This window comes from Terrapene carolina, unplaced genomic scaffold, assembly GCF_002925995.2.
Source record: "Terrapene carolina triunguis isolate 2854851 unplaced genomic scaffold, T_m_triunguis-2.0 Scaffold192, whole genome shotgun sequence".
NCBI classification, from domain to species: domain Eukaryota; kingdom Metazoa; phylum Chordata; order Testudines; family Emydidae; genus Terrapene; species Terrapene triunguis.
Genome location: NW_020664543.1, coordinates 19,405,310 through 19,430,254, shown reverse-complemented (window position 1 = coordinate 19,430,254; position 24,945 = coordinate 19,405,310). Strand labels below are relative to the sequence as shown.

At 43.6% G+C, this 24,945-nt stretch overlaps 1 protein-coding gene across 2 annotated transcripts in view; it reads right to left on the bottom strand.

The window, feature by feature from the left end:
- TBCD (tubulin folding cofactor D) overlaps window positions 1-24,945 on the bottom strand; it is a 256,774-nt gene that overhangs the window by 57,208 nt on the left and 174,621 nt on the right. For both annotated transcript variants that reach the window (XM_024217615.3, XM_026654436.1), the window contains exons 27-31: window positions 23,729-23,810; window positions 18,340-18,458; window positions 11,838-11,929; window positions 10,352-10,492; window positions 5,582-5,665 (exon numbers count right to left, since the gene is read on the bottom strand). In XM_024217615.3, coding sequence (XP_024073383.2) covers window positions 5,582-5,665; window positions 10,352-10,492; window positions 11,838-11,929; window positions 18,340-18,458; window positions 23,729-23,810 — 518 coding nt within the window. The remainder of the gene's footprint in view (window positions 1-5,581; window positions 5,666-10,351; window positions 10,493-11,837; window positions 11,930-18,339; window positions 18,459-23,728; window positions 23,811-24,945) is intronic.

Below are 24,945 nucleotides of genomic sequence, written 5' to 3'. Positions count from 1 at the left end.
CCTATCTGCCCTTTCCCCCCCCCCCCCCGGGACTCCTGCCCCATCCAACCCACCATGTTCCCTGATGACCCCCCAGGACCCCTGCCCTATCTACACACACCCCTCTCCCTGTCCCCTGACCGCCCCGGACCCCTTCCGCCCCATCCAACCCCTCCTCTCATTCCTGATGGCCCTCCCGGGACCCCTGCTCCATCCAACCACCCCGTCTCCCTGTCCCCTGACTGCCCCCAGAACCCCTGCCCCTGACTGCCCCCTACCACCCCATCCAACCCCCCCTCCTTCCTGACTGCCCCCCCCACCAGGACCCCTGCCCCCATTCAACCCCCTATTCTTCCCCCAACCACCCCAACCCCTATCCACAGCCCCACCCCCTGACCACCACCCCAAACTCCCCTGTCCTCTATCCAACCCCCCCACTCAGTGCCCCCTTACCACGCTGCCTGGAGCACCTGTAGCTTGCGGCGCTACAGCTGCGCCACCTGGCTGGAGCCGGGCCACGCCACCACCACCGCCACCACCACGCAGCACAGACCACCAGGTCAGGCCGGGCTCTGCAGCTGCACTGCCCCAGGAGCTCACAGCCATGCCGCCCAGAGCATTGCGCCAGCGGCGGAGCGAGCAAGCTGAGGCTGCGGGGGAGGGACCGTGGCTGGCATCCCGGGCCAGGAGCTCGGGGGCCGGGCAGGACGGTCCTGCGGGCCGTAGTTTGCCCACCTCTGAACTAGATGATAGTAATATTAATAATACCTTGGACTCATGTAGCACCTTCCATCCAGAAAGATACCAAGATGCTTTTTATCGACTGGATGTTGTATATGGATCACCAATGAAATTCAGCCACCATTAAGGTGGGAATGTAGAAAAAACCCTGATACAACTGTGTTTCATTGAGTAATTACTTCACCTTTTTAATGTGTCTGTTCAACCCCACCTGTTTTTCTCCCCCCTAACTCATATATCTAGATTGTAAGTCCTTCAGGAAAAAGAACTTTCCCTTCTATGAGGCTCCACCATACCTTTGGGCATGGCACAAATTACAATAGTAAATGAGAGAGACAAGGTGGGTGAGGATAATATCCTTTATTGGGCCGGCTTCTGTTAGTGGAAGAGACAAGCTTTCAAGCTTTACAGAGCTCTTCTTCTGGTCTGGAAATAGTAACCAGAGTGTTACAGCTAAATACAAGATGAGATAGCTTGTTAAGCACAAGCGGTTAAAACATGTTGCAGGAGACCACTTCAAATAAAGTGGGCAATTGACACCAGTGCAGTCGTAGGACAAAGGAGGGTTAGTGGGTTACAAATTGCTGTAATGAGCCACAGAACCTGATACCATAACGAATGTGGAGAATTAGAAGAATTATTCCACAAAGATACCACCACCCACAACTATCAGATCCCCACCAACAATCATAAGAAAGAATAATCTCATTGGACACCCCTTCTGGACAAAACTACACAGCTGATCATTATATCAATTGCTTAAGGAAAAAAATCAACTGAAATCCTTAACAGAACATCACATCCACCACAATCTCTCCACTGCGGACGGGACAGCTATACAGTCCTTGAAATCCAGACACGTGATAGTGATCAAACAACACACAAAGCGGGGAACCCATTGTAGTCTTCAATTATGACGACATCAATGAGGTCAACTGACAACTGTCAGACACCACCTACTATAAAAAGCTCAAAGACCACCTCATACCTCAGTTCACCCAGGAATGTAAGGATATTATCAAATCCTTCCCAAAACTTCAAGAGAAACTCTACAACCTCATCCCCGATAAACCCAACCCAAAAGACCTTCTACATGTTTCCCAAGATACACAAACAAGAGAACCCAGGCAAACCTATCATGTCTGTCCATGGCACTCTTCAGAAACCACCCTCAAACCACTCAGCACACAAAGGGCCAATTTCCTCCAGGACACAACTTACTATCTCCAGAAACTCCACAACATTAACCATCTTCAGCAGAACACCATCCTTGCTACCATGGATGTCCCCTCCCTATATACCAGCATCCCTCACCATGACAGCATTGTCTCAAATATCTACAAGGCAATAGACAACACTTATATATTCAACCCAAACACATCGCCACACACTTCCATTTCATCCCCATCTACAACAACAATTTTACTTTTAACAACAAACACTTTGTCCAAACTATGGGAACAGCCATGGCTACACTAGGGTGGCTCTCCAATATGCCAACCTCTTCATGGGCCACCTTGAGGAAGAATTTCTGGAAAAAAAAACACACACAAAACCAATGATATGCCCGAGATACATTGAAGATATTTCAATTTTCTGGGCAGGTGACCTAAACTCCCTCATAGATTTCCACCACAACTTCAACCACAACTGACCCATCCATCAAATTCTCTCTAGAACACTCACATACCAACACTGACTTTCTGGCTGCCACTATCAGCGTCAACAGTGGAACCCTACAGACAGCTATATTCAAGAAACCCACACTACACTTACCTCCACAGATCCAGTAACAACCCCTGACACACCAAGAAATCTGTTATCTACAGCTAGGCACTCAGATGTCACAGAATATGCTCCCAGGAAAAAGTCTGGGGCCTGGTCTACACTACGACTTTAATTCGGATTTAGCTGCGTTAATCCGAATTAACCCTTCACCCGTCCACACTACAGAGCCAGTTAATTCGAATTAAAGGGCACTTAAAATCGATTTCTGTACTCCACCTCGACGAGCGGAGTAGCGCCTAAATCGATTTTGTTAATTCGAATTAGGGTTAGTGTGGCCGCACACCACCGAATTACTGTGTTTAAATTAATGGGGTAGTGTGGCCGCACACCACCGAATTAATGTGGTTAAAAACCGAATTAATGTGCTTAGTGTGGCAGCGCACAATCGAATTTATACAACCTGTTTCCCAAATTCGAATTATCTAAATTCGGATTAATCCCGTAGTGTAGACATACCCTGGGATATACACTTAACTCTTAAAACTACTTTCACCATACAAGGACACTCCACCAGAGAAGTAGATTGCATCATGGAATGGGCCACCCAAATGCCCTGAGAGAACCTGCTTCAATGCGGGGGGGGGAGGGAGGGACTCAACCAACCGCACAACCCTAGTTGTCCCCTACCATCCCACACTGGCCATACGGGGTATCAACAAAAAATTAAAGCCCATACTTGATATGGACCACATCCTGAAAGAAATCTTTCATGAACCGCCTCTGTTAGCTTTCAAACAACCCCCCAACCTCACTAAGCTCAGCAGCAAGCTCCCCACAGACCAGGACACACCACTCAAAGCAGCATCACATCCTACCAGAACAACAGATGCAAAATGTGTGGACATTTCTCCACTGCTAGACTAATCAATATCCCCCACAAGACCTTTTAAGATCCATGGGTCCTACTAATGCTTATCACATGTGGCACAACTCATCCCGGGCATCAAATGCCCCAACAATAACTAGGTGCGTGAAAGCACACAATCACTGCACTCTCAAATGAACTCACAAAGAAAAATGATAAAAGACAAACACCCGGACAACCCCTTCAAAAGACGAGCCTCGGAACATAAATGAATCACTCTGTTAAACACTACAAATCATGACCTCAAAAAAGACACTGACTGCAGAGGTATTAATTGCTCACTTCATTTTAGTCCCCTGCCACGTGTTAACTCCTTATGTTTAACAATCTGTCCCACCCTGTATTTAGCTGTGACATTCTGGTTACCTTTTCCGACCTGAAGAAGAGCTCTGTGAAGCTTGAAAGCTTGTCTCCTCCACCAACAGAAGTTGGTCCAATTGAAGATATTACCCCCACCCACCTTGTCTCTCCCATATCCTAGGATCAATACGGCTACAACACCACTGCCAATAGTAGTAGTAAATATAACTAGAATTACTCACATTATAGTTTAATCAGGACACCCGGGCTAACACACCTATTTTAGCCAATATGACCAGATTTTATCATCTTCTGTCAAGCCATCAGGCTTATTGTTTTAAGTCTCATCTAAAATTTAACTTCTGGGACAACGAACTATTGCATAGAATCAGGTTGAGGCATATGATGAGTACTGTCTCGAAGAGTTCACTTACTACAGCACCAAGAATTTTCTTTACAGGTCTCTCAATAAAAAAATAAATAAATAAATAAAGGAAACAGTGCACATATTTAGCTGACTGGTTTATCCACTCTATTCTGTAGATCCATATTGATTTCTGAAGTTCTTATGTAGGTTCTGCTGCAGGTGAACCTACATCAGCTCTAATGTCTGGATTCTGTGGGTTATTGAGACTACTACACAAAATAAATCAAAATATGGAGAAATTGTGTTTCTGGTTTGTGTTTCCTTTTTCATTATATTAAAAAAGGAGAATTAAGCCAATACGAAATCAGCTATGCTCTCTGTCAAGTTCTAGGACCCTGGTTAGAGAGGCAATGCTCTTCTAACAACCTTCTACCAAGTTAGGTTCTAAGACCCTACACAGATATGCAAATCTGTTCTTTTGGCTCATCCCAGTGTCAGACCAGGTGAGTTTTATTGCCACCAAACCAGAAATATAAAAGGGTAAGAAAGTCTCTCTGAGGAAAAGAGAACTGGGGATAGGAACAGAGAGGTTCTGTAAGGAAATATTCGGGGACCAGTCTTCCGGAGGCCACGCCCCCTTACCCGAGGCCCTGCCCCCTGCTCACTACATTCCCCCTCCGCTCGGTGGCTTGCTCTCCCCCACCCTCACTCACTTTCACTGGGCTGGGGCATGGGGTTGAGGTGCAGGAGGGGGTGAGGGCTCTAACTGGGGGTATGGGCTGCGGGGTGGGGCCAGAAATGAAGGGTTCAGGGTGCGGAAGGGGACTGGGCTGGGGGAGGGGGTGAGGGCTCCGGCTGGGGATGTGGGTTCTGGAGATGAGAGGTTCAGGACATGGGAGGGGCTACGGGTTTGGGGGTGGCTCAGGGCTGGGGGGCTCCCGGTCAGTGGCGCAGCAGGGGGGCTAAGGCAGGCTTCCTGCCTGTTCTGGCACTGCGGACCGCGCTGTGCCCCAGAAGCGGCCAGCAGCAGGACCGGCTCCTAAGCGGGGGGGCCAGGAAGCTCCATGCACTGCTCTCGCCCGCAGGCACTGTCCCCACAGCTCCCATTGGCCGTGGTTCCTGGCCAATGGGAGAGCGGAGCTGGTGCTCGGGGTGCGCGGAGCCCCATGCCCCCCCGCCTAGGAGCCATACCTGCTGGCCACCTCCGGGGCGCAGCATGGAGCCAGGACAGGTACGGACTAGCCTGCCTTAGCTCCGCAGCACCGCCGACCGGACTTTTAACAGCTCGGTCAGCGGTGCTGACTGGAGCCACCAGAGTCCAGTTTCAACCGGACAGTCCAGTTGAAAACCGGACACCTGGTCACCCTATCTGTGAAGCTGAATACATACATTTTTGTGAAAAGCTTTGTAATACTTGGTAAGAGGTATTACATATAGTATGCAAGCAATATTATACGTATGGTCACATACTCTCTTGTAGGGACTGGAAGTTACTAAACATGAACTTTCAGAACAGCATACAAAATGTACAAGCTACTTACATGTTAGCATCCAGCAACTCAGGCTCATTCTGTACCAACAAGAGTGTCACCTCCATTAAACTTGTCATAGCAGCTTCTCGTACCCTGTGGAAATGAAGTACAACAATTTTAAAATAAACGCACAGATACAATTCATCTAATCAAACAGATATGTTGGCAAAAAGTTCAAGCGTGAGTACAGAAAGTAGGTACCTAAATAAATGGTATGATATTCAAAATGGCTAAGTACCCCTCAATTCAAAAGGATGAGCTCTCCCATTGACTTCTGCCAAAATATGGATTTAAATACCTAGCTTTAGGCACCCAATGTCGAAAACTGTGGCCATTTATAATGTTTAGTTTGATATCAGTAAGCTTCATATATGTTTATGTCACTTCTATGAGTAGCACTTAATTGTCTTAAGCTATTTGGAAGTATCTGACATACACACATGCCTAGGTGTTGTGGAATATTTATAGATAAAACCTTTCCCACCTTCAGAAGGAAGGGGGAAAGTATTTTAAACTTGATTATTAATTGTTTAGAATCTTTCTTTTAAAAAAAAAATCAAGGAAATGTAAAGTAATTTTTGAAGCATCATTTCCTTTTGTTATCTTTTTGTGGTGGTTGTCTTGACAGTGTATGTTTTATTGAAATCCTGGCTAATAGAGAAAGGGAAGTGAGCCTCTGTGATTCTATTTATCATGCAAGTATTTAAAGATTTAGGTGGGGTTTATGTATCAGTACTAAAATACAGTATACAGTCTGCACTATCATTTACTGTGTATTATACATCCCTAATACCCAGTGTAACCTTCATGGAAATTAGTGAGTATATAGGCCTAGTAAATTGTTTTAAACCGAAATATTTTGGCTGTTTCAGTTCACCATCTTCCTGCAAACAGACTAACAGGCACATTCTCATTTCAAAACATAGGACTATCATTTGTATTTAAAGGATTCAAAGAAGTGTAAAGTTCTAACTTTAATCTTCTCAACCAGAAAAAAAAAAATCTACAATTCAAAACATGTTAACTGCATATGAGCAGAGCTCTTTAGTTTTGTGGCTTAATTATAAATACCAGAAAATATTTTTAACAGATTATTATGTACAGTAACACTACAAGGTGCTTTTAATATTTATCTTTTCTATATCTTAAGTATATTGAATATGCTGTAAAAGTTCTCCGTCTTCATAATGATTAAATGTGATCATTTCAATATAAAGGCAATAAGGTAACAATTTTAAAGAACAAAATGTCACCATCTCTAAAAGCCACATCATCTTATAAACTCACAGTTATTGAAAGTTAACTTCTTTCCAGCATATGGGAAATACAGGGGTAAATCCTCAGCTGGTATAAATTTTAAAAGCTCTCAAGGACCAACTACCCCATCAAATTTGCCACATCAACCCTCCTGGCAGCATCTTCCCTTCTCAATACAAAACTCATCATAATTCCTCAAACTTTATGAGAATTGCACCTGTATATTGTGAAGACAACATAGTCTAGTGGTTCTGTAGAATTTCCAAGGGCAATACAAGGTGATTGTGTATGAAGTCTAAAAATGGGTGATCCACTTATAAAGTGTTAGTAAGAAAGTTATAATACAAAGGGTATGTCTACACTACCCGCCGGATTGGCGGGCAGTGATCGATCCAGCGGGGGTCAATTTATCGTGTCTAGTCTAGACGCGATAAATCGATCCCCGAGTGCTCTCCCGTCGACTCCTGTACTCCAGTGCTGCGAGAGACACAGGCAGAGTCAACGGGGGAGCGGCAGCAGTCGACTCAACGTGGTGAAGACACCACAGTAAGTCGATCTAAGTACATCGACTTCAGCTACGTTATTCACGTAGCTGAAGTTGCATAACTTAGATCGATCCCCCCCAGTGTAGACCAGGCCTTGGAAAACAAATGATGAAATTCAATACAACAGCTTGAAAATCTTTCATCGTGGGGTATTTTCTCTTGTTCATACAGTAACTTGCTATTAGATATTCATTATTAACATCTGTAGACAGATTGGACAAGTCCCAGCAAACAATCTGTCATAAGGAATGTTAAGTTTTCATATGAAAAGTAAAGTTGATTAACTTTCCCACAAATCCTTCAAAGAAAAAAATCACACACTAAAGAAAAGGTCTCTTTCATGCAGAAATTGAGATTTTTTTTTCCTACAGTTCTTCCACCTAAATCTATTTGTTTGAAAGAAACTAAACTGGAAATATTCACACTTTAGGGGCCAGTTTTTCAAAAGTACACAGCTTTCAACATTCCCCACTGAGAACTGCTTTCTTTAGTTACATGTTATTGTTGATTTTGGCTGGCATTGTCAAAGGAGCTTTATGGGAGGCTAGCACCCAAATCTCACTTGAATTTCAATGACAACTACATCCCTTAGGATCCTTTGAAAATCCCAGGCTCTGTTGAAGATTTTATTTTTAATTAAAGGCAAAAGTAGAGGGAGGAATGAGAGGAATGGGAAAGTTAATCGGTGAATCTAGATGGGTTAATTGACCAGAATAGCTACTGCAGAATACGCTACTCCACACAGACACACTTATCCCGGAATAAGAGGCTGCACACACAAGGAGCTATTCTGGAATAGCTTATTCTGCAATAGCTATTCCAGTAATTGCCCCATGTAGACAAGCCCAAGGAAGTAGGAGGGAAAAGGGATAGGCCCAGGTTATCACTAACCTAAGTATGATTACCAGTCAGGGATTTGTAACATCACAGCAGTGGTGAGTCTTCAGGAGGTGTAGGAAGGAGGATTATTGTTTGTTTCCAGTTGCTGTATCATATTTAATGCAGCACAAATCATCATCAAATAATTCCCTAATATTAATTTCTCCACATAAGCAATTAATGTAGTTGCCACACAGATGTTATGCGATTGTGAATGAGAAATAAACTGGTTCACAAGACAATCGCTATGAAGAGGTGTTCCATTCTGGGTGTGAAAACCCATGTCCTAAACTTATGGCATTGAATTAAAATTGCAATGTTTGGTAAAACTCCTATAAAATGTCTCTGCAGCTGCATTTACTATTGAATGTACTTAAAATGGCTTCTGAAAATTTCAGCACATTAGGAGGCATGTCGTAAATACTTTTGCCATAAGGCTAGCATATCAACAGCTGAATGGTAGATGCTGACAAAGGGAGGATTGTGTATGAGAAAATTATTTACTCTTAAACCTTCAGAAAAGAAATATTAGCAAATGCATATTTCTGGGATCATGCTCTCATCACGTAAGTGGCAGGAAGTGAAGAGAGTTCTAAAGGCAGCTATTCATGCCATACCCTCAGGAGGTGCTACATTTCACCTCTGTGAGAAAGTGTAATAACCACCAGCATACAGCAGAACCAGAGTTATGAACACCAGAGTTAGGAACTGACCAGTCAACCACACACCTCATTTGGAACCAGAAGTACACAATCAGGCAGCAGCAGAGACCAATCAAAAAAAGGCAAATACAGTAGAGTACTGTGTTAAACGTAAACTACTAAAAATGGGAAAGCAGCATTTTCTTCTACATAGTAAAGTTTCAAAGCTATATTAACTCAATGTTCATGTAAATTTGCACTGGTTGATACTATTTTTTCCCCAATTCAGAGGACAGCTGTTTAATTCCTGAAGAATAATTATTATTTTGGGTCATGCACACTTAGGCCTAGCAAGATGACTTGCTTGTTTCTTTATTGGGTATCTATCCCTTAAGGTTCACATTTTACATGTTTTTTCCCCCAATACTTCTTTCTGGATTTCACAATATGAAGGAGAACAACATGCAGTCCCTACCCCTTTTTATTGCCCATTGCACTCAAGGATCTCCAACCACTGAGTGATCTCATATCCCAAATTCTATGTATTTTAGTGTCTACGTTCAAGTTCAATTAAGGAGAAAGCTTCTTACAATGTCTTTGGCTTTTGTCAATTTAAAAAACAGATTTTCTGTCCCATCTCACTGAGGGAATAGCACATAATCTTCTCTTTTCTCTAATGTAAATATATGTATTGAATAATTTCTCACCATGTTGTTACTCTGTACATATTAAGATTTGAAGACTAAAGCACACAATCAACACAAAACTTTGATTAGTATACATTTAAAGTTATTATTTTTAGACACAAAAGCTGAAGCCATTGAAACCATAAAGTCAGTGTAGCCAAAGACTACTATGCCTTTAAGAAATATACTATTTAATTTTTTTTAAATGGGTGTTTTAAACTCAATAATGAAATAGGAGCACCTAACAAATTATACAATGGCACCATCTGCTGGTCAGTCGGCCACATATGAAACTGTGATAGGAAGGGTTCCTATTCAACTACTCTTTTAGTCAGAGGCATGACTAAGAGCATATATGATATTTTAAAGTAACTATAAACAGAAAGTGAACACTGGATAGATGTCATGACTTTAATTGTTCCTGCATCTGATGATAACACCCTCACAAGTGACTCTCATTTACCTTGATGCTTTATTTCATCACCTGGAAACAGAGGATAGTATAAGCCAGAGAAGGGCCCAGTGTGGGGTTAGTTTTTTTCTGAGGCAAAGGAGAAATAATTACTGACCTAATTTTCTACACAATATTTATTTCTAGCCTTACTTGAATCTCCATGTGTCTGGCTATCCAATTTTTCCCTTTGTAGCCTTTGGAAAACCACTGAGTCTCAATGGCTCCTAATTACAGACTTAAAGTAGACCACATCAGTTGGAACAAGTACCAATAGAAAGAAATTTCATTTCTTTGTCTCAGAATATGTGATGCCTTACCATGCTCCAACATCTCCTCGGCTGTCTGTGGTATAGTCACTCATACCATTAAGTAACATTGTATAGATCTGAACAACATTATCTTTGCAGACAAATTCATCCTGTGGTCCGTTTCTCTTCACACCAACTGTCTGACAAACCCTGTAACAGAGAAATACAGAAGAAATTCTAAAGAAAAAGGACAAAATCATGCCAGGTTTTGTTTTGTTTACACTTCAGTATTTTGGGCATACAAACTTCCTTGCCATATACATTCAGAAAATGTCTAAAAATACCCATCACAGAAGGACAAAGACATGATCCTCTCTGTGCGGCTGTTGCATTCTGATTTTATCATTTCTGATTCAACACTGAAATAGTTACATAAACAATATATTTGGAGGACTTAAAGTGACATGGTATCAAGGCTTGTAGGTCTAAACAAACTAAGGGCTTGTCCACACATACAGTGCTGCAGTGGTGCAACTGTGCTGATGTAGTGCTTTAATGAAGATGCTACTACACCGATGGGAAAGCTTCTCCAGTTGGCATACTTAATCCACCTCTGCAAGAGGCTGTAGCTATGTTGATGGGAGAAGCTCTCCCGCCGACAAAGTGCTGTCTACGCTGGGGGTTAGGTTGATATAACTGCAGCTCTCAGGGGTGTGGATTTTTCACACCCCTGAGTGACATAGTTATACCAATGTAAGTTTGTAGTGCAGACCTGGCCTAACAGATTGGTTTTTATTTGTAGGATAAATGCAAAAAGAAGCAGGATTATTTTACATCTCATCATCCTGACTATTTACTATAATGGATCAAACAGGTAGAGCAGAGGACCAATGTGATGTCTGTACATATGATCACAAAGAAATCCAGGGCCATGTATTTGATATTAATAGCTAACTTTGTTTTTATATGCACTGCACACCTAATTTACACTGAGGAAAGATGTAATAGAGTTATCTGAATTACACCAACAGGTTAAGAACATATAATATATGTGGATGATACTTTTAAAACTGGTAACATTTTGGACTCATCAACCTTGAAAATATCCCTTGAAAGAAAGAAAATGCAGGATATTTGTATTATTTGGGGCTTCATATATTATTGAAAGTGAAATGAAGAAACTCAAATTAATTCTGGTTTCTAGTAGCCCAGGTTCGTACCACTGAACTCACTAACTTCCAGTTCATGAGAAAGGAGAGCTTCCCAACACGCAATAGACATGCATTTGGCTGATTAAGAAACAATGCTGACAACCTCCAAAAGTAGTTCCACGCAGTGCTCCTCAGTCTGAAGAATAGGATGACGTGGCATCAAGGATGGATTTAAGTGAGACAAATAGTGGGGATCCATATGACCCCATCAAGAATGTATAATCACCCCTCTGGGAGTGAATGTAACCCAACATTGCCAGGTTAGAATAGAAAATGACATGAACACTGAAATTCTTACATACAGTGATTTAAAGTCAGATAAAAATAAAGCCAACAAAACATACTTTGCAGTTGCTTTCAGGCCATCTCTTCTTGATTCTGCAAAGCTCACATCTTTGCGGGAAATGCAGATAACTTTTTTCAAACCTTCTAAAACCTGAAAAAAGACAAACACATACTTACGATATGTTCACGATGGACACTAGATTTAAAAACACTGGAGAATGAAGTTAACCATATAACAAGTGCTGCACAAGCAGTAGGCAGTGCAAGCTTCTACACGCTGCCCCCTCAATACGCTATACCTCCCACATGGACAGACAACTTCTTTGGGCAAAGGGTAAAGCGCTTCATTTCCATTTTTTTTAAATTCCCAGAAATGTATCAGTGTTTATTACAAAAATTAAAATTTGCATGAAAAGCAGTGCAAAAGATTAACTACAGTTTTCCAGGTAAATACTGGAGTTAATATTGTGGGATGGTAGGACGGGGGAGGAAAAAACAACAAGTAGAGAAAAGTAAGGGTTGTGAAACCATTATATCTAATCCCCATTACAAAACAAAGTGCCATTAAAATCATTTACTGTTGGTGACAAAAAATATTACTTGAACAGAACCCCTATCTCCAAGTCATCATCTAGTCTGTCACAGAGTTGGGATGCAGGAGTGGGCGCCAGGAGAGAGCAGGGGAAAATGGGCAGAGGGGAGAGGAAGAGCAGGAGGTTGGGAGCCATGACAGAGAAGGGAACGAATGAACAGGAAGTAATCCTGCCACTGACACCCAACATCGCTCCCGCAGATCCCAGTCACGCTGACACACAGACCCACCAGCAACAGGGCGGACATCACTGCTCCTCAGCTCCATTCCCCTGAGTTGCAGGGGGATTGAGATGCCAAGTTCCCAGCCCGGAGGCAGAAGAGCCAGGGTTAGGAGGGAGCACTGTTTGGAAGGGGAAGTTGACGAGGCTCCTCTCTGGGTGGTGACACGTCCCCAGGGCTGAGCTGAAGGTGAAGCTACTCACAGGGTCTATTCATAGAGAACAGTACTGATGGAGTGCAGCAGATTGGGAGGGAAAGGGTGCAACGGGATGGGGATGGGGTGTGCCCAGCATTCACTGGGACCTATGGGTGGGGGTAAGGGATGCCAAGTACTCACCATGATGTAGTAGTTGAAGAAGCCTTCCACTTCCTGAAGGCCTGTCACTGCAGCAGTCAGATATAGTCTTGGCTGCCAGGACCCAGCTCCCTGCCCATCCCCCACCGCAGAACAGCAGCCATCAACCAGTAACTACTCTACTCTGCACAGGTGTACTGTGCCATTCAGAGGGGACCCTGCAAGTGCTTGCTCATGTCCATTCCATATTAGGTGACTCCAAAGCAGTACCCCTGGAGATGGGTAGTTGTTCACAGACGTATAGATTGCAACACAGCTCTGCCAAACCCAGTGTCGTCTCTGGCCTCTGAGTGATGGCATAATGAGCGGTAAAACGTGTGAACAGAGGATCATGTTGCGGCTCTACAGATATCCTGGATAGGGATGTGTGCCAGGAAGGCCGCCAAAGACGGCTGCGCTCTCAACTGGGCTCTGACAATCAACAGCGGCGGAACCCCCACCAGGTCGTAACAGGTCCTTATGCACAAGGTAATCCAATCAAGGTCTGGGCAGTTGCGCAGGGGCCAGGGAGGGGCCGCTGACAAGCTCATGCGTCTGCCGAACCAATATTGGCGAGGCCATGCCAGGGCGATCACAACAACCTGCACTTTGTCTCTCTTGATCTTTGCCAGGACCCTGCCGATGAGTAGAATCGGAGGAAACACATACATCAGGATCCCTGACCACGACAGGAGGAAGGCATCGGAGAGGGAGGCCTTGCTCAGACCTTGCCGAGACCAAAATCAGTGGCATTTCCTGTTCTGTCTGGTAGCAAACAGGTCCACTTGGGGAGTTCCCCACCTTTGGAAGATCCTGCAGGCTACCCCTGGATGGAGCGACTACTAGTGGTGAGAGGAGAAGTCCCTGCTGAGCTGGTTCACCAGCATATTCTTGACACCGGGAAGGTGACAGGCTTCCAGGTAGATTTCGTGGCTGATGCAGGAGTCCTATAGATGAAGTGTCTCTTGACAGAGTCGACGAGCACGCTCCCCCTTGCCTGTTGATGTAGAACATCGAGGCTGTGTTGTCCGTCAGTACTTGTACCACCTTGCCTGACAGGTGGGGCAGGAAGACTCTGCACGCCAGCCGGACTGCTTGGAGCTTTTTGACGTTTATGTGCAACTTCGCCTCCTCCGGGGACCACATCCCCTGTGTCAGGAGGTTGCTGAGATGCGCACCCCAGCTGAGGTCCGAGGTGTCCGACACCAACTCGATCAAATGAGGGGGGTTGTCGAACAGAACCCCCTCCAGAATTGTCCTGCAGTCGGTCCACCATTGCAGTTAGGCAAGTATCACCTGGGGAACGGTAACAATCTTTTCCAGGGGGTCTCTGGACTGGGAATAGACCATCCCCAGCCATTGTTGCAGGGGCCACATTCAGAGCCTGGCATGGCGGACCACGTAAGTGCATGCTGCCATGTGACCCTGGAGGTGCAGACAGACCCTAGCTGTAGTCAGAGGAAACACGGAGACTTCCATGATGAGGTTCATCAACATGTGGAACCTTTCCAGCTACAGGAAAGCCCTGGCGTAGGTCGAGTCGAGGACTGCTCCAACGAACTCTATCCTCTGCACCAGCACTAACGTTGACTTTTTGTCATTTACCAGTAGGCCCAGAGAGCGGCACGTGGCCTGAAGCACCATGACATCCCTTTGGATTTGAGACCTGGAGTGCCCTTGATGAGCCAGTCATTGACGTACAGGTAAATCTGAATACCCTGGCGCCTGAGGTAAGCCTCCTCCACCAACATGCACTTGGTAAACACTCTCAGTGCTGTCACCAGGCCGAACGGGAGGACCGTAAACTGGTAGTTGTGGGGCCACACCGTAAACCGGAGGAAGCGTCTGTGTCCTTGAAAGATCGCTATGTGGAAGTATCCATCCTTCAAGTCGAGGGCGGCATACCAGTCTCCTGGATCCAGAGAAGGGATAATAGAAGCCATGCGGAACTTTAACTTCTTTAGGTACTTGTTGAGGTCTATGGTCCAGGATGGGCCGTAGACCGCCCTTACTCTTCGGGATTAAAAATATCGGGAATAGAACCCCTTGTTCCTGTACTCAAGAGGAACTTCTTCCACCGCAACCAGCATGAGGAGACTCTCGTGAGAGGGGTCCCTGAAGAGGGTATGGGAAGGCGGATGGGAATGGGGGGGTAGAAAGGAACTGGAGGGTATAACCCCATTCCACCGTGTTGAGGACCCAGCAGTCCGAGGTTATAGCCATCCAGGCAGGGAGGAAGAGGGAAAGGTGGTTGGAGAACACAGGGAAGGATGGATCCAGGGAATAGTCTGGCAGGTTGCCCTCGGTCGCACCCTCAAAATGATTGTTTGGCCCCTGCTTATTACGGGTCGAGCCCAACTGGGCAGAGGGTGGTGGCGGGTGGCTCGGGCAGCACTTATAACCCTTGGCTCGTTTATGAGGCTGGTCCTGCCAATGCTGACTCCCCTGGCCCTGCGGTTTGAACCACTTACGCGCAGGGACTGGGAGGTAGAGACCCAGGGTTTTTAGGATGCTGCAGGAGTCCTTGAGGCCATGCAATTTGCTGTCTGTTTGCTCCACAAATAGGGCCCGGCCATCGAAGGGCAGGTCCTGCATTGACTGCTGAGCCTCGGTGGACAACGCCAAGAGGAGCAGCCAAGAGGCTCACCGCATGGAGATAGTGGAAGCCATCGTGCAGGCAGCAGCATCCGCAGCATTTGATGCTGCCTGGAGGGCCACCTTGGCCGCACTCATGCCCTCATTGAAGATCGCTCAGAACTCCTTCTTGGAAGCCTCAGGGAGCGACCCTTCGAACTTGGCAATGGCTTGCCACATATTGATGTCACATCAGCCAAAGCGGGCTTGGTGGTTGGCAAGCTGAAGGCTGGAAGACGAATCAACCTTACATCCGAAAAGATCCAGCCTCCTCAAGTCTTTATTTTTGGGGGTGGCCCCAGGTTGTCCCTACCTCTCCTTGTGGTTAACCGCCTTGACCATAGGGGAATTGGGGGCTGGGTGGGAGTATAAGTACTCATGCCCTTTGGTTGACACAAAGTACTTGCATTCAGCCCTTTTAGAGATAGGGGCCAGGGAAGAGGGGGTCTGCCACAGGACATTAGTGATTTTGGAAACCCCTTCATGAAGGGGTAGAGCCACTCTGGCAGGAGCCGAGGAGCAGAGGACATCAAACAGAGAGTCCGAGGGCTCTTCCAATTCCTCTGCCTTAAGCCCCAGGTTAGAAGTGACCCTCTTCAAAAGTTCCTGGTGCACCCTGTCATCATCCTGAGGAACTGAGTGAGGGGGCCCCATGATAGCCTCGCCTGGCAACAACGAAGACCGTGCGGGAACCTCCACGTCCATTGGTGGTCCAGCAACTTGCTCCCATGGGTCCTCCTGGGCCTGAAGGGTCTTACCCCGCAAAGTTTCCAGCAGCGGAGGGGGACGGGATACCGAGGCCGCTAGCCTCTCCGAGGCTCCCGACATCGATTGGGCAGCCTAGGAAGGCTGGGTGAACCCCCAAGGGTTCCATGGGTACCATAGCGCTGGCCACTGTGCTTGGTGCCATGGGACAGGTTTCAGTGCTGATGATGTAGTCAGCACCGTCGGTACCGGGGCTTGTCCCGCAGTAAGGGAACCTCACTCCGAGCCAGAACTACCAGCAGACTGGTCGGTCCCGGGCAACCAGGATAGGGCTGAGCAGTGGCTCTTGTCTGACCAGTGCCGGTTGCTGCGTCCCGAAGCTGACCTGTCTGAGCGAGACTGTCTTGGTCGGGCTCTCGGGGACCGACAGCATTCGGCAGATCTGCATCAGATACCCGGCAATCAGCGGTTTCTGGTGCCCGATTGGTACCGGGCCCTTGAAGATGGTCGGAGCCAGTCCTGGAGTTCTTGCTGGGTCACACGTGCCTCAGATGGTCTGCGCCAATCTACCGGCGAGGTACGCCTCAAGTCCCTCCATCAGTGCCCCCGGTGTGGGGACCGAAGAGGGCTCAGCTGAGCCTGCCTCTTCCATCAGAGATGTGACGGCTGCGGGTGGGCAAACGCTGGCAGGATGTCCCTCTCAATGGGGAACAGTACCGCTGAGGCGGGGACACACGCATAGGTCCCAATGTGGGTTTTCCCTGAGACCGGAGTACCACAGGAGCTGGTGAGGATGGCACCAGGAGTGTCAGGATCTCCTGAGCTACCTGAAGGGCTTCGGGCATTGATGGCACCTGAAGCTGGCTGGGACCTGCATTGCTATCTGGAGTCACAGGCAAGGCATAGGATAGGCCGCACCGCTCGACTTGAGCTGGGGCCCGACTTCCCGAGGGGCATATTGAACTGCCAGACACAGGTGTTGGCTTGCCCCCTGCCCTCTCCTTTCCCTTGAAGGAGGCAGGAGAGCTTCCCCTCACAGTCTTTTTCAGCTTCTTCCCCAGAGTCATGGATGGAGATCAGTGTCGGCTCATGGCCGGCACCGGGGGAGCAGTGCGCACGGAGGCGACAATGCTCGGTGTGGAGTCGGACCGCTGCTCTGGTGCCGGAGTTAGTGCCGATTCCATTAGGAGCGCTCTCAGCCAGATATTGCGCTCCTTCTTCGTCCTAGATTTGAAGGACTTGCAGATATGGCACTTGTCACTTATGTGCCCTTTGCTTAAACACCTGAGGCAGCTAGTATGGGGATTGCTGACGGGCATAGGCTGTTTGCAGCGATCACAGGGCTTAAAGCCTGGGGACCGGGGCATGCCCAGACCCCCAGCGGGGTGCCGTTTGGGACTAATGGAGAGTTTGAGAACTACTACTAAGGGTAACTAAGAAAACTACTAACTACGTATAACTATTTTACAGGATTTCAAAGTTCGCAAGAACAGAAAAGGAATCAATGCTAGCCAAAGCATCAGACATTCCAGCACCGTCACTGGCGATAAGAAGGAACTGAAGGTGGGTGGAGCCGGCGGCACCCCTTATACCAGAGCCGGTCCCCTACAGATATTGCTGAGGGAAAAACTTCCGGCACCGGTGCATGTGGCGAGCACACACACCTAATATGGAATGGACATAAGCAAGCACTCGAAGAAGAACAATGGGTTTTTTTGTTTTGTTTTGTTTTAAAGCCAGGAATTTTTCAGGGACAATTGTTAAAAAAATGAAAACAAAGGGCTTTAGCAAAAAGATACCTCATTCTCCATGCCCAGTCAGTCTTTGGCTTCTATACTAAGAGTGTGGAGAAAGGTCTCAATTTTAATTATCTGAATATATGTTAAGCCAAAGTCATTAAGATTGACTGGGTTACTGTATTATAAACTAACCCCTTCACATCAACACCCATGGCAATGATCCTCTATCATTTATTTGATTAAGCATTCAGACTTCACTCAAACTATTTCCTGAATCAGATAAAACTTGTACCCCCCACTTTTTTTTTTTGTGGTAAGGACCACACTTTCTCTCACCTGCTGGAGCTTGCCTTTTAACAGAAATCTTGGAAGGGCCCCCAGGGCTAGCGAAAACCCACAACGAACCATTTCCTCTGTGTTCTGAAGTTCTGAAATATATTGCTGCAACAGTTCACCTAGAAAAATATAATTGCAAAGTGTAACCCAGCTACTGCATCATTACATTAGCTAGGCCAGTGGTCTCCAAGTGGGGTGCATGCACCCCAGGGCGTGCGCAAGAGGATCCTTGGGGGTGCGCGGCAGGAGGAGCACTTTTTTTTTTTTGCTTCAGCAGTTCGGGCAGGAGTCCGAGCAGCTTATTTATTTATTTATTTGCTTCGGCGCGGCAGGGGGTGTGTGCTCAAAAATTTTTTAATGATAGGGGTGCGCGATCAAAAAAGTTTGGAGACCACTGAGCTAGGCTACCAATAGAAGAACAGGGAGGCTCGATGAAGATTCTCTTCAATTCAATAACCCTAAAATGGAAGATAGTCTGTTCTGTCAGAAAAAGTATTGATTTAACAAAAATTTTAAGAGTCGTCAGTTATAGTTCTCTGAATACTATTCATGTAACAAAGTCAGTTTAGACTGATTTTTAACCCTGCTCTTTCCAAAGAGTGACACAGGTTAAGTTTATGTAATATTAATGTTTCTGCGTGTTTTGGTTTTTTATCCAAAACCAAGGGCTTAAACAGAACTTATAATAAAGCAGGACACTCAATGCAGGCACGGAGGGACACATTCTCTTATACCCAACACAGCTTCAGTACCATAGATTCCAAGACCAGAAGGGACCACTGTGATCATCCAATCTGACTTCCTGTACAACATAGGCCAGAGGACTTCCCTAAAATAATTCCTAGAACATATCTTTTAGAAAAACATCTAATCTTGATTTACCAATTGCCAGTGATGGAGAATCCACCACAACCCTTGGTAAATTGTTCCAATGGTTGATTACTCTTACTTTTAAAAAATTACGCCTAATTTCCAGTTTGAATTTATCTAGCTTCAACTTCCAGCTGCTGGATTGTATTATACCTTTCTCTGGTAGACTGAAGAGCCCCTTATCAAATATTTGTTTCCCATGTAGGTACTTATAAACTGTAATCAGGTCACCCCTTAATCTTTTCTTTGTTAAGCTAAACAGATCGAGCTTCTTGAGCCTATCATTATAAGGCAAGTTTTCTAACCCTTTATTCATTTTCATGTCTCTTCTTTGAATCCTCTCCATGATTCTGTCACTGCTGCTCTGATCATGGTAACTGTCTAGCCACAATTTGTGCTCGAGATTTTTAAAAATCCATAGGGCTTCCTTGAGGCACAGAGTACATTCAAGATGGAAATCCTCATCATCCAGAACTCCGGATCTCTATACTGCAGTCTGAAGAGGCAGGGACAGTGGCCTTAATGATAATAGAGGAATGAGAAGATGCACCCACAAACTGAGAAGAGGAACTGGCTAGATTCTAGGAAAGGGAGGGAAAAAACTGACTTGGAGAAAAACAGGATCCAACCAGAGGGGGAAGTGACATGCAGATCAAAATGAGGATAGACTAAAAAAAGAGAACAAAGAAAATGGAGATAGGGAAGAGAGGTATGTGGAACCTTCCATCTGTGTTTTTATTGCATGTTGTCCATGCATAAAGAATACAATGTACTGCACACAGCCTATTGCCACAATAAACTGTATGTGTAGGCAATGTATTTCTTACTGTAGACATCATGGACCAAATGAGATGTTCTTGACTGACCAGATTTCAGCTACTGTACCAAACTTTTTCTTAAATGAAGAGCAAAATATATGATCAAGTAAAACCTGTGTAACTTGTAACTATGCACAACTAAAATACTTCTGATTAAGAGTTGCAATTTACATAATCTCTTTTAAAAAAAAGAGTTAGGTCTCAAAAATAAGAAGCTTTACAAGATACGTATATTTTTTTTTTTTTTTTAGTGTTTGCAAGGGACATAGAAATCAGAATGGCTATGAAGATCAAAACAGTGAAGTTGCTACCTGTCATCTAAGGGTTAAATGATTAGGCAATATTTGCTAGAGGAAGAAAAACAGTTTGCCATAAGACAATGCATTTAATCACAACTCATGACTCCATTCTGGGTTTGTTTGTTTTTTTTTAAATCCCCATACAGTCAGCAGGTCTTAACTATTGTATCTCATCAGGAAACAGGAAACTAGCTACCTATTCAAGAGCTAACACATTTTCATATAGACATATTTATTATTTTAAAACCTTCCTAACCACAGGCCCATAATAGAGAGCCCTGAGGCCATATGCAGATACCATGCTTGCGTAGGCACTCAGTGACATCTCCTCAGACAATGGGGTTGCAGTAGCATTGCTATGATTGATGTTCATTTCAAACTGACAGTCTTAGCCAAATGATAGAAAATTCAGAAGTGACAGAAAGCAAACCAGCAGCTATTTACTGATAACTGCTAAGCAGTAGTAATTACTCTACCTCCAGCAATGTGACATTACATGCCCCCTACGGATGTGTGCTTGGTAAAATAGCACAGCCCATGAAGTTTCTACAATTTTCATTAAACAGGACCTGCAGCTACTGAGAGGAGATCAGAAGAGAAAAATCTCAAAAGTGAGCTGCAGGCATACAAGAGAAACAGAGTGAAAATAAAAACACAGAAGAAAGAAAAGATACAGCAGATGAGAAGTGAGAGTGCAGAGAAAAGAAAGTAGAAAATAAAGAGAAATGAAAGAAGTGATGTGATAGCAACATTACAGGCTAGTTGGGACTTTCTTGCTGTGAAAAAATTCAGATTCTGATCCACTAAAGTTTATGGTATTATTTAGCTACCAGTCATGTAACACTGGCGCAATATATCAAAATCCCATTTGCTTAACCCCCCCACTGTTGCTTGGATTTAGGAATATCTATTATCATGGTACCTAATAGGAATATCTATTATCATGGTACCTATGCTGCTCAGTGGATACACTGTATGATATAGTCTCTGCCCACAAAACTTTTTCAGGAATTCTGGGGAAGTTCCTAAAAATAGATTACAGATACATAGTATGTACATGTTATGGGTAGTACAGAGAAAACGATAATTTCCACAGAAATATACAAAGTTAGGCATACTGACATTTATTTTTAAAAATTGTTTACATTCTTGGAGCAATTTTTATCACCATGTGTATGGATGCCCAGAAAACCTTGGTAGACGACAGGTATTCCGATGCAGCTGCACCAATGTAAGATCTCCAATGTAGCCACTCTACGTCAACGGGAGAGAGCTCTCCTATTGGCATAATTAGACTATAACGAGCGTCAGTAGCTATGTCAGCAGGAGAGTTATACTGATAAAAGTGTGAGTGTAGACACAGCCAGCGTAGGAACACCTCTTCCCCGAATGACATTACCTACATCTATGGAAGCACTCTTCCGTTGACTAAACCCCAATGTAGACGCAGCTATGTTGGCATAGTTATGTTGGTTGGGGTGTGTTTTTTTCACATCCCCGACCCATGCAACTATGTCAATATAGCTTTTCAGAGTAGACCAGGCCTAAGTCATCTGCTGCCCTCTTACTTTACCATGTCCACTCTCCTTTCTGATTTTGACACCTTCCTATCTTCTTCTCCACACAGTCCCCTACCCTCATCTACCAAAACTTCAACAACAACGTTTATGTCCAGTCTGACCTATTAGTTCTCCTTTTTTTGACCTTCAACATTCAAACTTCCCACTTTCCAAAATGATCAAAACACTCTACATTGTCATCAGTAAACATTACTCCTTCTTTAATCTATCAATTTCTGCCCTCTTTGACTACCACTTCCTCTCCTTCAACATTGCCCAAAAGACCCCTATAAGTAACCGGTCAATTAATAATGAATTGTTTGAGAGGCAACAAAGTATGGTTGACATGCATTTGTTTAACAAAAACAAAAGCCCCAAAGTATATTTAATAACTGTACATTTCTTAAGTGCATCTCTCTTCTCTACTCTTTATATGCTGCTTGTATGTACGCTTAGATTGTATGCTCTTTGGGGAAAGGATTGCATCTTCCTGTACAGGTGGGCAGTACAGCACATTCTGGGAACTACTGGAATGGAAATAAATAATGAACTATTGTATTACATATGTGATATAGGAATGACAAAGAAAATAAATATGGGGAAATATTCACATAATTCCTGTGCAAAACGTATGCAATTTAACTATCTTATTTAAATACAGGAATGTAGGAATTGCCATACTGGATAAGACCAGTGATCTATCTAGTCCAACAGCCTGTCTTTGATGATGGTCAACACCAGATGCTTCGGAGGATGGTGCAAGAAACCTCACATTAGGCAACCATAGGATACTTTGCCCCACAATGAATGTCTCACCCAAACCCCTAATAATAAGTGATTGGTTTAAACCCTAAAAGCATGAGGTTTTATATTAAACAAATAAAGCATTAACTATAACAACTCTGGTTAACCTTGTTAAACTTGCAAATCGCCATTCCTTCTTTGAATCTTGCTAAGTTTTTGGCCTCAACATCTTGTGGCAATGAGTTCCAAAGACTAATTAAATGTTATGTGAAAAAGTATTTCTTTTTATTAGTTTTGAATTTGCCATTTTTCAGTTTCACAGAATGTCCCCTTATTCTTGTGGTCTGCAACAGAGAGAACAAAAGCTATATGCCTTCTCTGTTCCAGTCATTATTTTGTACACTTATGTTCCCCTGTATTCACCTCCTTTCTAAAATAAACATTTCCACTCTTTTCAATCTCTCTTCATGTGGGAGTTTTTCAGAGCCCTTAATCACTTTCATTGCTCTTCTCTGAACCCCTTTAAAGTCCTTTGAATCACAAATAGTCACATTGCATCATTTCTTTTTAGAAAGATTATGACCAAAAAAAAAAAAAGAGAGAGATGTAAACTAGTTCTTGGGTATCTATGCATCTCTCCCTGAACTGTAAATTATTGGTATTTCTAAGCACCTTGGTTTGGTTATTAAAGGTAAAATGTTCAAATTACATGGAATTAAATAGAAGAAAGGGTATTTTCAGGAGTGCACACAAATGATGAGCATGTATACTGAGAGCAGCAATTCAAAAAGTAAATACCAAGACATTATAAACAACATTGTCCTATACACATGTAATCTTTTTCTTTCATCCCTCCAAGGCATTTTTCCATATGGAACATAGGGATGGTGTATATTAATTATATAAATATGTACATCCAATTAAGTGTACTTTAAAATGGTACAGAACTGGGCTGGGCCTTCAGAATTTGCTAATCCACTGTGGTGCTTTTTAAACAACCTATTTTGCCTCCTATGAATCTCTTCTACCTGTACAACCAACATGAATAATTAAAAGACATTTGTTAATGGAAACAGAGACAATACATATGAATCATTACCCTGAAGAGCTGGATTGGCTTCTCTCTGTTCATTGATGTAATATTCATTACACAATGCAGCAAGTGCAGAGACTGCAGCTTCCTGAAATAAAATTGTAAGCTTTAATACAACTTATATTTGATAAAATATTTTTCTAAATGTCTACTCTAATATAACTGTGTCCAGAGATAGGATAATGGATAAGAAAATAGAACTGAATTTTTTATATTAATCCTACTTATAATTATTCTTTATACTATTCCCAATAACAATTATTGAAATCAACTTCTTTTTTATTTTGATTAAACCGCTTGTACATTATTCTGTGAGTATCTTTAAACCAATGTATCCTTACAATTGTCATGTTTTCTTAAGACGACATTATGAATTATATTGATTATATAAATTGTATCCTGATTATACTGATTAAAATCTAAGAAATTATTACTGACTTCTGTGTACCATGTTCTCAGTTCATTTTAGAGTTTTCTTGCTGTACCTAGAAGTGTATGATATGGGAATCTTTTTTCTCTATTCTATAATCTACATTATTTCCAAATTCATATGCAACAACTGTATTTCCTCAAAAAATGTAAAATAAACTCAGAAATAACATCTAAGAAATGCTAAGGGGTATAAAATATTTAAAATCATAGAAACCGAATATAAAGCACAGCTTTTGTCTGACAGTCCCTCAACATGGTTACATAATTTCAGTTTAGAGTGGGGATGGGGAGCAGTACTGTACACATCGACTTCCATACCTTTAGATGACTGATCTCTGTGACAGGTGCAACAAACAATTCTAACACAGACATTGCTTGAGAAATGAATGGCAACTTTTCTCATAAAATTCACAGTAGAGCTACATTTTTCAGCCAGTAAAATAGTGATGACCAACGTAATAATAAAGTTGACAGGATATAAAAAGAAAAGAAGAATGTACTCTTCATTCCCTATTAATAATAATAATAATGATACTTTCATAATAACATAGGTATTCTCAACTGTGAATAATACGGACTGGTAAGACAAGAGTTTTCTCTGTCATCTCGCAATTCTACTCAAAAAAATATTTGAGATATGAAGCAGATCAGGTAATATCTTTTCAGTGGACTAACTTCTGTTGGTGGAAGGTACAAGTTTTCAAGGATGAAAGCTTTTGCCTTCAGGTCAAGAAGAGCTCTGTGTATCCTGAAAGCGTGTACCTTCCACCAACAGAAGTTGGTCCAATAAA